Raw genomic sequence first — 13,627 nt, forward strand, 5'->3', positions numbered from 1 at the left:
GGTCTATTTTGATAATATTATCAGAATAACTATTCTGATAACACTTCCGCACTGCATGCTCAACACGAGGGCACTGCACTTTCTTTAGCAAGAGCACTGCATTACAGAGACTAGTGAACTTCGTGTCGTAAAAAACTGTACGCAGTGTTTTTTCAGTACTGTTTTTGTCTAGTTTTTTAACCGTTTGTCGGAACGAGGTGTATGATATAAGGTTGGAAAGCTATGGATTAGGCGCAACTTCGCCATGTTGAACACTTTTCGAGATTCCTCACGGTTTAAGAGCAGTTTTGAAAATGGTGCGGCCCATGACGAGTGGCAGCGAGCGTTTTTCGCGTTTTTTTCTAAACCGCTCGTCGGAATGAAGCAAACAATACACCGTTGGATAGATATCGTCGAGGCGCATCTTTTTCATAACTATTATTTTCTCTAATTCATTACGGTTTAAGAGCAGTTTCAAATTTACTAAATCACGCAATTCTGTTTTTCAAAAAAATTCAAATTTTCGGTACTGTTTTCGCTCCAGTTTTCTAAACGTTTGTCGAAACAAGGCGTGTAATATACCGTTGAAAAGCTATGGGCGAGGCGCAACTTTCATATGTTGAAATGTTTTTTAGATTCCTTATGGTTTTAAGTTAATTTTAAAAATCGTGCGGCGAACGACGAGTGGCAGCAGCCGTTTTTCGTGAAATTTTCACAAACCGCTTGTCGAAATGATTCAAATGATACGCTGTTGGAAAGGTATCAACGAGACGCAACTTTTTCATGTAGAACATGCTCTCTAATTCCTTATGGGTTAATAGCAATTTTGAATTTACCGAAATGCGGACACTCTGTTTTTCGTGACAACAAAATCGATGAGTGAACCGCATCGGACAGAAAACCGCACTGCTCCGAACTGAAAACCGCACTGCGTCAGATAGTGAAGTGAACTTCATGATTTCTCGTGTCGAACGTAAATTTTTTGTGTGTTTCATACCACGGGACGAGAGTAGAAAACCACACACAAGAGAGTAGCGAGCCACACCAACGAGAGTAGTGAACTTCATACTTTTTTTTGGCAATCTTGCTTTACAGAGTGAACCACTTTGACTCACTACAAATGAACCGCATTGCAATGGCGACAAAGGGAATTGCATTATTTTTTATTTTTTGCTAGCATTTTCTCTTTATAATTTCATCTCAACTGCGAGGCCAGGTGTAGTGAACCGCATGCGACAGCGAAATGCACTGCAAGTGCCGATGCAATTTTTTTTTGAACACGCGACGCCATGCAAAAACAATTGCAATTCAAATTTTGCATCAAAGGAAGTGAGCCACGACCCAATTCGGAACAAACTGCATGTTTTTTGTCGTAGCCACCAAGGGGTTTTTAACAAAGAAACTACATCATGCTTTGTAGAAGTTTTTACAAAGTAAACTCCTCTATACTATACACTGCACTACCAATCTCAATGGACAATTTTTTATGAACTTTACCATGGGAGCCCAATCGAACTCCACAACTCACAATACAGGACATCAATCAAACTCTAAACGAACTGCACACAAGAGAGCGAGTCTTGCGTATTTTTTATAATTGGTTTTTCCTTCTTTTCTGCATTAGAGAACAGAGTGGACTGATCTGTGTCTTCATTCGAGCTCACACCGAGCAGCACACACGCACTGCAAAAAGAAACTTTAACATGCGAATTGCAAAAATAAAAAAGTGGGCTGCAGCACTTGGTCGTCGATGAGGTCGCTATCGAACGAGATCCATGGTGTGGCGCAGGGACAAGATTGAGATGGCCATGGCGCCACCTGTGGGGCACAAGCGAGATGTGAGGGAGAGGTGAGGAGGAAGAAGGAAAGGACAGAGAGGAGGGCGCTCACCTCCGGTGTTGTTGTGTTGTTGTCGTCCAGCGCATCGGCGTGGGGAGGGGCGGGTGGCCGGAACCGTACTGCTTGCCCGCAACGCCAGAACCACGTACCAGCAGTAGAATAGCACAATTATGACTTGAGCACCACTGATGTCTAATAGCACTGCACAAAAACAAAAAAACTGATAAAATCTAAACACACAAAATAAAACTGCACTGCACAAAAACAACAAAAACTTGAGCACCACCAGCGATGTACTGCAGCAGTGAGTTAGCTGAACCGCATAGAGGCGGCAACTGAGCTGCACAGGGGCAAATTTACCCCATGAGACCTTTGCGAGCTGCTGCCCACGCACGGGCCGCACTGCACGGATACGCCAGCGGACTGCACGGAGGCGAGCTCACCTGACGCAGTGCACACTACCTACAAGCAAAACCTACAAAATTTTGCAAGTGTACCACATCACTCGTTTCGCCGAGCTGCACGGCAATGGTCTCTCGGCTACAAAATGGCCCTGTTGAAACGCATCTATCCAAAAGAGGAGATCATGGGGCCGAGCCAGAGAGATCAAAGGTTGAATAGAGGTTCGAGGTGGGGAATTCGTCCTGGAGCAGGCCAGCTGGATCCGGACGGGTGCGTCGCCATGGTGGGTCGTTGAATTTGGCCTTGGGGGCTGCGCCCGTCGCGGCGGCGTAGGGAGGAAGGTTAGGGGAGACCCGTGCTCGGTGGCTGGCCTGATCCAGCAGCACGATGCAGCGTGATGGACTCAAGGAGGGAGGTTGCCAAATGCAGGAGGAAGGGGGTAGGAGGGCGAGGCAAGATGGCAGATCCGGTCGGGGAGAAGGTCACCTGGTGGGGGCGCGGAGGAGGCATGAGATTGAGCGGGGACAGTGCGGGTCACGCCCATCAGCGGCAAGTCGTGGCTGCCCCCACCTCGATCTGGACTGAGCCGTCGTTGTGGGAGGCGGCCGCCCACTGCTGGATCCGGCGCAGGGGAGGGAGACTGTGGTGGATGCGGTGGTGGTGGCGGGGAAAGCGCTGGCGGTCGGAGGTAGTAGGGGGCACGGTGGCGGCGCCCACAGAAGGTGGAGCTCGTAGAAGGTTAACGGGGCTTGGTGGGGCAGGGCAGCACTGGCCTGGGGTGGTGCTACGGTGGCGGCACCGGGGACAACGCGGCACTGCAGCGGCCCAGGGTGCAGGGTGATGCTCCGGCTGCGGCGCGGTAGAAGGTGGAGGGTAGGTGGGGGTTTGGATCGGTGGAGGAGGAAGTGGGTGTCGTGCGGTGTGGGTTGGGGATGACTTTTCTGCGGTTTGTTAGTGGGGTTAAGTGGTTCAGTTTGTGGCATGGGACAGTAATGAGGTGTTATCAGAATAAGGCTTAGGTGTTATTAGAATAAGGTCTTAAAGGGTGTTATCATAATAGACCCATCCTATATATATATATGGCTAATTGGATGTGGGTTTTCATGAACTATTATCATTGACATTACCCTTGAGGTAAAAAGTTGGGAGGCAAAACTATAAGCCCCTATCTTTCTCTGTGTCCGATTAAAACTTCATAACCATAAATATCGCGTGAGTGTTAGCAATTGTGAAAGACTAAATGATGGTTGAGTATGTGGACTTGCTGAGAAGCTCTTATATTGACTCTTCTCTATGTTATGATAAATTGCAATTGCTTCAATGACTGAGATTATAGATTGTTAGTTTTCAATGAAGTTTCTGATTCATACTTGAGTATGTGGATGAATTGTTACTTTAGCATAAGAGATCATATGACAATATATATATATATATGTTGTTTTAAGAATGATCATGGTGCCCTCATGTCCGTATTTTATTTTATCGACACCTCTATCTCTAAACACGTGGACATATTTTTCGATTTCGGCTTTCGCTTGAGGACAAGCAAGGTCTAAGATTGGGGGAGTTGATATGTCCATTTTGCATCATGCTTTTATATCAATATTTATTGCATTATGGGTTGTTATTACACATTATGTCACAATACTTATGCCTTTTCTCTCTTATTTTACAAGGTTTACATGAAGAGCGGGAATGCCGGCAGCTGGAATTCTGGGCTGGAAAAAGGAGCAAATATTAGAGACCTATTCTGCACATCTCCAAATGTCCTGAAACTCCACGGGAATTATTTTCAATATATATAAAAAATATTAGGTGAAAGAAGTACCAGAGGGGGGCCACCCACCGTCCACAAGGGTGGGGGCGCGCCCCCCTGCCTCGTGGGCCCCCCTGATGGACCTCTGATGCCCATCTTTGGCTATATGGAGTCTTTCATCGAGGAAAAAATCATAAGAAAGCTGACGGGACGAAACTCCGCCGCCACGAGGCGGAACCTTGGTGAAACCAATATAGGGCTCCGGTGGAGCTGTTCTGCCGGGGAAACTTCCCCCCGAGAGGGGGAAATCATCACCATCGTCATCACCAATGATCCTCTCATCGGGAGGGGGTCAATCTCCATCAACATCTTCACCAGCACCATCTCGTCTCAAACCCTAGTTCATCTCTTGTATCCAATCTTTGTATCCAAACCTCAGATCGGTACGTGTGGGTTGCTAGTAGTGTTGATTACTCCTTGTAGTTGATGCTAGTTGGTTTACTTGGTGGAAGATCATATGTTCAGATCCATTATACATATTAATACCCCTCTGATTATGAACATGAATATGATTTGTGAGTAGTTACGTTTGTTCCTGAGGACATGGGAGAAGTCTTGCTATAAGTAGTCATGTGAATTTGGTATTCGTTCGATATTTTGATGAGATGTATGTTATCATCCCTCTAGTGGTGTCATGTGAACGTCGACTACATGACACTTCACCATTGTTTGGGCCTAGAGGGAGGCATTGGGAAGTAATAAGTAGATGATGGGTTGCTAGAGTGACAGAAGCTTAAACCCTAGTTTATGAGTTGCTTCGTAAGGGGCTAATTTGGATCCATATGTTTAATGCTATGGTTAGGTTTACCTTAATACTTCTGTTGTAGTTGCGGATGCTTGCAATAGGGGTTAATCATAAGTGGGATGCTTGTCCAAGTAAGGGCAGTATCCAAGCACCGGTCCACCCACATATCAAATTATCAAAGTACCAAACGCGAATCATACGAGCGTGATGAAAACTAGCTTGACGATAATTCCCATGTGTCCTCGGGAGTGCTTTCCTTTATGTAAGAGTTTGTCCAGGCTTGTCCTTTGCTACAAAAAGGATTGGGCCATCTTGATGCACCTTATTTACTTGCATTACTTGTCACTCATTACAAATTACTTTATCATAAAACTATCTGTTACCGATAATTTTAGTGCTTGCAGAGAATACCTTGCTAAAAACCTCTTATCATTTCCCTCTACTTCTCGTTGGGTTCGACACTCTTACTTATCGAAAAGGCTACGATAGATCCCCTACACTTGTGGGTCATCAGTGTGTAACCGTGACTGTCTCTTTTCGGGTGCATTCAAGAAGAGAACATGGTTGGGTTATGTTTGAACGTAAGTAGTTCATGATCACTTCTTGATCATTACTAGTTTGCGACCGTTTCCGTAGTTTCTTATCTTACTCTTGTACTCGTAAGTTAGCCACCATACAATGCTTAGTGCTTCTTGTAGCGACCCGACATCAAACGGTCAAGTCTCTATGCTTCAGTGTCATCCCTGGATCGGTAATGCTGACACACCAGTACTTGAGGATTTTTACCAGAGTAGCAATCACACACTTATTACATCGAATGTCTCCAAAGAGAACTTATTACAATAAATATGGCTTAAGGCCATCTAATATGATAACAGCGGAAGGCTTGGAAGATAGAGTGAGTCCATCAACTCCAACGGCATAGCTGAGCTGCACGGCAACGACCTAACGAACCTTACTCTTTGTCTGAAAAGTCTGCAACATAATACGTTGCAGCCCGAAACGGGTCAGCACATGGAATATGCTGGCAAAATAACATAGTAGAGCAAGAACAGAATAGTGCTATCACTACATGCACACTTGGCTGGTGGAACGCTCTAGGGTTATAGTTTTGCGAAAAGCCAAATTTTCCCTACAACAAAGGAATGGATTTTATTTAACTATCATGGTAGTTGAAACATCATTGAGAAGGTTCCTCCAACTCAATCCCAATTAAAGTAATTATCAACCCAACAATATTAATTTAAAGTGATGAGATAGTTAAGATACTCCAAGTACTAGATACTCAAGATTTGTCCATAACCGGGGACACGGCTAACCATGATTAGTTTGTACACTCTGCAGAGGTTTGCGCACTTTTCCCCACAAGACTCGATCACCTCCGTTGATTTTCTCGCACTACATGGTGTTTGAGAAATGGATGACCGAGACACAGTCTTTCAGAAACATTAACTCTTTACTCCGTGCAGACCATACCAAACCTTCAATCCCACTACCTACTGATCCACCTCTTCAAGAGCTTCACGTGACTTACTCAACTATGCTAGAGCCCATAATAGCTTGTGGCTGCACACATAAGTTTCTAGCATGAATCATCTCAGTTCCCTTTGAACCTGGGTGGCGGTCCATAGGAAGATCACACGGGTACTCCGGGATTTCCAAAAAAATACAAGCAACACTGGGTACTCCAGGTGCCTCAATCCACCCAGATGTGTATTTAAGTTGCCACCTTAAGTTGAACCATTAATTAACAATCTCACATCTGTCATGGATTTCACTCACCCAAACCACGTCTACGAGCATATCATAGCAATATAAGCAATGCGTAGAAGTAACTCCCAAGGGTTTGAATGTAACAGGGTAATAGGTTCTACCTCATCAATTACTTCCCAACCCACATGTTAATGACATCCTAACCATGCAATGTTTGAGGATTGGAACTAATGCATAAAAACTGGGTGATAAAGGGGTATGATCAAAGTGTTACTTGCCTTGCTGACGATCCGCGTAACCTAGAGACTCCAAATAACATGCTTCGCACTCCGGGAATTCTATCGCAAACAAACAATAGCATACATAAGCAATCAAGCAAAGAAAACACAGGTAAATCTCAAATAAGAGTATCTAACCAGAAAGTTCAACTTAAGAACTCCGGTTTGCAAAAGGAATCAAATCGAACGGAGCAACGAAACTCAAACGACGAAAGAAACAAGATCTGTTTACTAATCTGGATCTAGGTCAAATTTTCATGTAGCAAAAACTTGTGCAAGTTGGTTAAGCGGAAAGAGGGTCTCGAGACGAAGATCTAGGCGTTTGAATCGCCTGATTCCGACTAACGAGCGAAAAGATAAACTAGAACGAAAATCGAATCAGAAATCGCGATCAGAAATAATCGCAGAATAATCCGATAAAAAGAAACTAACGAACAGGCTAACGAACAAGCGTTGCTTATCTGTAACTAACGACGAAAGCCGTTCGTTAAAATGAATGTCCGGACGAACGTCCGCTAAAAAGAAAAACCAGAAAAAAATCCGGCGAACCAAAAAAACCGACTAGGGTTTTCTTTTAAAAAAACCTGATCAGTTTTCTTTAAAAAACGGCGGCTACCTCGTCGATCCGGCGAGACGCAGCAGTGACGGCAGGGCGAGGCGCGGCAGCGGCAGCAGGGCAGCGCGGCGAGGCGGCACGGCAGCGGCGAGGTGGCGCGGCGCGGGCGGGGCTGCGGGCGGCGGGTGGTGGTGGCGGTGGTGGCGGGGCGGGTGGGTATATAAGGAGGGGGGTGGTGCCTTGGGTGAGGGGGCACGGCGCGGCAACGGAGTCCGAGCCAGACTCCTGTTCGGCGGCGGCGGCGCGGTCTCTCGCTAGGAGACGATGGCGCGGGGAGGTGGGCCGGCGCTAGGCTTTGGCCCAGCTAGGCCTTGGCGCATTTTTTTTAAAAAAAATTCCGCTGAAACTCAGAAAAATCGTAGAAAATAAAATAATATTCTAAAAATGCCAAAACAAATTTTCTCCGTCTAAATAAAATATTTAGAACAAGATGAACATTTTCTTGGCCCTAAAATGGAATTTTGAAAAGTGCAATTTTTCTAATGCAAACAAAATTGCAATAAAAATCCAAATCAAAGCAAAAATTGATTTTAATATTTTTCCACCAATATTTCATTTATTTTGGAGAAGTCATATTATCTCCTCTCATATATTTTAATATGAAATATTTTAGGAGAGAAAAATAATTAAAACCAAAAGTCCTTGTTTCAATATTTGATAAAAATCAAATATGAAATCTGGGAAATCCCCAACTCTATCCGAGGGTCCTTGAGTTGCGTAGGATTTCGAGGATCGCGAGAGGAAATGCAATAAAATATGATATGCAAGAATGATCTATGTATAACATTCCAAATTGAAAATTTGGGATGTTACAAACCTACCCCCCCCCTTAAGATGAATCTCGCCCTCGAGATTTGGGTTGGCTAGAAAATAGGTGTGGGTGGTCCTTGCGAAGATCATCCTCTCGTTCCCACGTGGCTTCGTCCTCGGTATGGTGGCTCCACTGAACTTTGCAAAACTTCATGACCTTGCTGCAGGTGACTCGACTGGCAAACTCCAAAATCTTGACTGGCTTCTCCTCATAAGTCAAGTCATTGTCCAACTGAATCGCCTCCAAGGGTACGGTATCCCTTAGTGGTATGTTGGCCATCTCAGCATGGCACTTCTTCAACTGGGAAACGTGAAACACATCGTGAACTCCTGCCAGTCCTTCAAGTAACTCCAAAGCGACCCGACCTCAAACGGTTAAGTCTCTGTGCTTCAGTGTCATCCCTGGATCGGTAATGCTGACACACACAGTACTCGAGGATTTATAAGAGAGTAGCAATCACACACTTATTACATCGAATGTCTCCAAAGAGAACTTATTACAATAAATATGGCTTAAGGCCATCTAATACGATAACAGCGGAAGGCTTGGAAGATAAAGTGAGTCCATCAACTCCAATGACATAGCTGAGCTGCACGACAACGACCTAACGAACCTTACTCTTCGTCTGAAAAGTCTGCAACATAATACGTTGCAGCCCGAAATGGGTCAGCACAGGGAATATGCTGGCAAAATAACACAGTAGAGCAAGAACAGAATAATGCTATCACTACATGCATATTTGGCTGGTGGAAATCTCTAGGGTTATAGTTTTGCGAAAAGCCAATTTTCCCTACAACAAAGGAATAGATTTTATTTAACTATCATGGTAGTTGAAACATCATTGAGAAGGTTCCTCCAACTTGTAGGCAACTTCTCCCATCTATTCCAAAACACGATATGGTCCTACAAATCTCGGGGCTAACTTTCCCTTAACTCCAAAACGTTTCACTCCTCGCAAAGGCGATACTCGCAGATAGGCTCGGTCTCCAATTTCATAGGTTACCTCCTTGCGTTTCGAATCTGCATAACTCTTCTGTCTGGACTGAGCTATCTTCAGTCTATCCCGGATCAGTTTAACCTTCTCCTCAGACTCTTTGATCAAGTCTGGTCCAAACAACTGTCGGTCTCCGACTTCATCCCACATCAATGGTGTTCTGCACCTTTGTCCATACAGGGCTTCAAATGGTGCCATCTTCAAACTGGCTTGGTAACTGTTGTTGTATGAGAACTCTGCGTAAGGCAGACTGTCATCCCAACTAGATCCATAATCGAGCGCACAGGCTCTCAACATGTCCTCCAGAATCTGATTGACTCTCTCGGTCTGTCCATCCGTCTACGGGTGGAATGCTATACTGAACTCCAATCTGGTTCCTAGAGTCTGGTGCAGCTGATGCCAAAACTTCGAAGTAAACTGCGTTCCTCTATCCGATACGATGATCCTCGGAACTCCATGCAGACATACGATCCTGGTCATATATATCTTGGCCAACTTTGCACTAGTATAAGTTGTTTTCACGGGGATAAAGTGTGCCACTTTGGTCAAACGGTCAACTACTACCCATATAGAATCATATCCCGATTTGGTCCTGGGTAATCCGGTGATAAAATCCATGCCAAGTTTATCCCACTTCCATTCGGGTATCAGCATAGGCTGTAACAATCTTGCTGGCTTTTGATGCTCTGCCTTCACTCTCTGACATACATCATATATGGCCACATACTCGGCGATATCCTTCTTCATCCCTGTCCACCAGAAACGTTCCTTCAAATCCAAATACATCTTGGTGTTTCCGGGGTGTATCGAGTATGGTGAGTCATGAGCCTCCTGAAGTATTAATTTCCTGATTTCTGTGTTATTGGGCACATAAACACGGTCCTCAAACCATAAGGTGTCGTGTTCATCCTCACGAAAACCATTGACCTTTCCTTCGCTCATTTTCTTCTTTATCTCGGCAATCTCTTTGTCATCCTTCTGAGCTTCTCAAATCTTTCCCAACAATGTAGACTGCACCTCCATTGTTGCAACAAAACTTCTAGGAACAATCTCCAATCGAAGTTCCCGGAGATCCCCTGCTAACTCCTTCGGCAATCCCGTTCTTATTAGGGTATTAGCATAACTCTTCCGGCTCAACGCATCTGCTACGACATTGGCTTTTCCTGGATGATAATGAAGCTTCATGTCATAATCCTTTACGAGCTCCAACCATCTTCTCTGCCTAAGGTTCAGCTCCTTCTGGGTGAAAATGTACTTCAAACTCTTATGATCCGTGTACACATCACAATGATTTCCAATAAAGTAATTCTCCAAGTCTTCAACGCATGCACTACGGTTGCTAGCTCCAAATCATGCGTGGCATAATTTAACTCGTGTGGTTTTAGTTGTCATGAGGCATACAAAACAACTCTTCTATCCTACATAAGCACACTTCCAAGTCCTAAGCGAGAGGCGTCGCAATATACTTGGAAATCCTTACGTATATCTGGCAGTATCAGCACTGGGCTGTAGTCAAATGTTTCTTCAACTCCTGGAAACTTGCCTCGCAATCTTTCATCCATTTAAACTTGGTATCCTTCTTCAATAATTCTGTCATGGGCTTTGCAGTCTTTGAAAAATTCTCAATGAATCTATGGTAGTATCCTGTGAGTCCAAGAAAACTGCGGATCTCGCTAACTGAAGTTGGTGCCAACCATTCAGTGACTGACTGAACCTTGGTGGGGTCTACTGCTATACCTTCTCCTGATATAACATGTCCAAGGAATCCGACTTCCTTCAACCAAAACTCACATTTGCTGAACTTGGCATATAATTGATGTTCCCTGAGTTTCTCGAGAACTAATCACAAATGCTCCTTGTGTTCCTCTTCATTCTTCGAATATACCATGATATCATCAATGAACACCACAACAAACTTATCCAAATATTCCATGAACACCTTGTTCATCATGCTCATGAAATAGGCAGGGGCGTTAGTCAGTCCAAACGACATGACCGTATATTCGTATAACCCGTGCCGTGTGGTGAATGCTGTCTTTGGTATATCCTTCTCTTGTATCTTCAACTGATGGTATCCCGATCGCAGATCGATCTTCGAAAACACCTTAGCTCCTAGCAGCTGGTCAAACATATAATTGATCATCGGCAATGGGTACTTGTTCTTGATCGTCACTTCATTCAATGCCCGATAATCAACAACCATTCTTAGGGACTTATCCTTCTTCTCGACCAAAAGCACTGGGGCTCCCCATGGTGATGAACTCCGTCGAATGTAACCTTTCTCCAATAACTCCTTGATATGTTTCTTAATCTCCTCCAGATCATTCGCGGGCATCCTATAGGGTCTCTTGGATATTGGCCCTGTGCCTGGCAATAGCTCTATCAAAAACTCGATATCTCAGTCCGGTGGCATGCCTGGCAACTCCTCTGGGAAAACATCCGGGTAATCTTTTACTACAGGCACTTCCTCCTGAAAAACTCCCGTGAGGGTATTTACTTGGCTACTTCGTGGTGCATGCCTAGATATATACTTGATCCTTTTTCCCTCCGGGGTGATGAGACAAATTGACTTACTAACACAGTCAATGTTTCCTCCGTACCTTAACATCCAGTCCATTCCTAATATCACAATCAAATCCTTGTGACTCCAAGATAATTAGGTCGGATGGAAAAACATGGCTACCAATGGTTAATGGTATCTTGTCACACCATCGACTAGCCATATACTCTGCTCCAGGTGAGCATACTAATAGAGGGGTCCTAAGGGTTTGGGTCGGTAGTTTAAACTTATCCACGAATTCCCTTGATATGTATGAATGCGATGCACCAGTATCAAAAAGAACAAGAGCGGTAAATGACTTGACCAAAAACTTACCTATAACCGCGTCTGGCTGCTCTTCAACCTACTCCACGTTAACGTGGTTCACTTGTCCTTTGTTGAATGGATTGGGCTTCTTCCCAGCGCTCCCGTTTTCGTTTCCATTCTTCCCTTCAGGGCACTCCGTGGCATAGTGTCCAGTCTTCCCACACTTGAAACAAGTAACGTGGCTTAGGTCTCTCTTGGTGGGTGTGGCTGGATTGGGGCGGTTCTGATTATTGCTTGCTCCAATCCCATTCCCATTCCTAGGGCTAGTATGATTATGGTTACTCCCTCCATTATGGGTGTGGCCTCCACGGTTATGGACAAGTCCTCACGAGTTCGGGGTTAGGCGAGGCTTCTGCTGAGCTCCTGAGTTATACCTCACTTGTCCATACTTCCTCTTACGGCTCTCAATCTGCTGCTGCTTCCCTTCAATCATAAGAGCCTTATCTACCAACTCCTGGTAGTTGGTGAATGTTGCCACCATCAACTGCATACTCATCTCATCATTCAGCCCTTCCATAAAGTTCTCCTGCTTTGCGGCATCTATGTCCACATCATCAGTGGCATAGCGAGATAACTTGCTAAACTCATCCGTGTATTGAGCCATAGTACGGTTCCCCTGGCGTAAGTTGCGAAACTCATGCTTCTTCAAATTCATGGCTCCAGTTGAGACATGGGCTGTGCGGAAGGCTTGCTGAAATTGGTCCCATGTCACCGTGGCTATAGGCTAGGTGACAGTGTAATTCTCCCACCATGATGCTGCTGGTCCATCCAACTGATGTGCGGCAAAACGCACCTTCTCAGCATCAGTACATCCTGCAGTGGTTAACTCCCTTCCAATCTTGCGGAGCCAATCATCTGCTACTATAGGCTCGATGCTACTGGAAAACACCGGTGGCTGCAACCTCAGAAAACGGGCTAAGTTGTCAACTGGTGGTGGTGGTGGATTGTTGTTGTTGTTGTTGCCTTGGTTCTGAACTAACAACTGCATCAGGGTATTCTGCTGCTGAATCAACTGAGTGAGCTCCCGTGGGAATGCAAATCCAGGGTCACGTCTCGGAGGCATCTGATGGGTTTAGAGGGGAGAGATTAGAATAGAATGAGGTCTAATGAGAAAGCACTACCCATATGCACATGAGGAAAACACAAACATTTCACTCAATCAATCAATCAAGTCATACAATCGGTCTAACTATCACAAAAGTGCTCGAACTACTCTATTTACATGGTGGAATACTACTACTGATATCATGGTCTACTAAAAGTATTCCTTGGTTGCAGACTCCATGATATCTGCTCCAGCTTCGTCTTCAAAGTCATCATCGCTCAGGTCAGAGTCGATGTCATCGATGATGATGTAGTCCTCTGGGCGAATCTCCTTGGGTTCTTCGTCTTCTTCTACTGGTGTGGGGTCTCCCATGAATATTCCGATCTTCTTAATCAGGTCGTCATTCTTCTCCACTAGTACGACGATTTCCTCCTCATAATCTTCACGTGTAGCCTTGAGTTCTTCCTCCAGTTCCATGATCCTAGTCATTGCCTTCTTCAGATCTATCATGCCTGCGCACATC

At 44.9% G+C, this 13,627-nt stretch overlaps 1 protein-coding gene across 1 annotated transcript; it reads right to left on the minus strand.

Moving 5' to 3' along the window:
- Positions 1–1,322: 1,322 nt before the first annotated feature.
- LOC125507051 lies at positions 1,323–3,203 on the minus strand. Its single transcript, XM_048671748.1, has 3 exons — positions 2,707–3,203; positions 1,870–2,019; positions 1,323–1,797 (listed from the first exon to the last, which is right to left on the minus strand). The coding sequence occupies exons 1-3, from the start codon at positions 3,201–3,203 to the stop codon at positions 1,530–1,532; spliced, it is 915 nt and encodes a 304-aa protein (XP_048527705.1). The 3' UTR covers positions 1,323–1,529.
- Positions 3,204–13,627: the final 10,424 nt, after the last annotated feature.

This window comes from Triticum urartu, chromosome 5 (assembly GCF_003073215.2).
Source record: "Triticum urartu cultivar G1812 chromosome 5, Tu2.1, whole genome shotgun sequence".
NCBI classification, from domain to species: Eukaryota; Viridiplantae; Streptophyta; class Magnoliopsida; order Poales; family Poaceae; genus Triticum; species Triticum urartu.

Coding starts and splice junctions, on each gene's coding strand:
- LOC125507051 (XM_048671748.1), bottom strand. CDS start 3,203: ATGCCACAAACTGAACCACTTAACCCCACTAACAAACCGCAGAAAAGT. Junction 2,020..2,706: donor CTCCTCCGCGCCCCCACCAG/GTGACCTTCTCC, acceptor GTTTTTGTGCAG/TGCTATTAGACATCAGTGGT. Junction 1,798..1,869: donor ACAACACAACAACACCGGAG/GTGAGCGCCCTC, acceptor TGTGCCCCACAG/GTGGCGCCATGGCCATCTCA.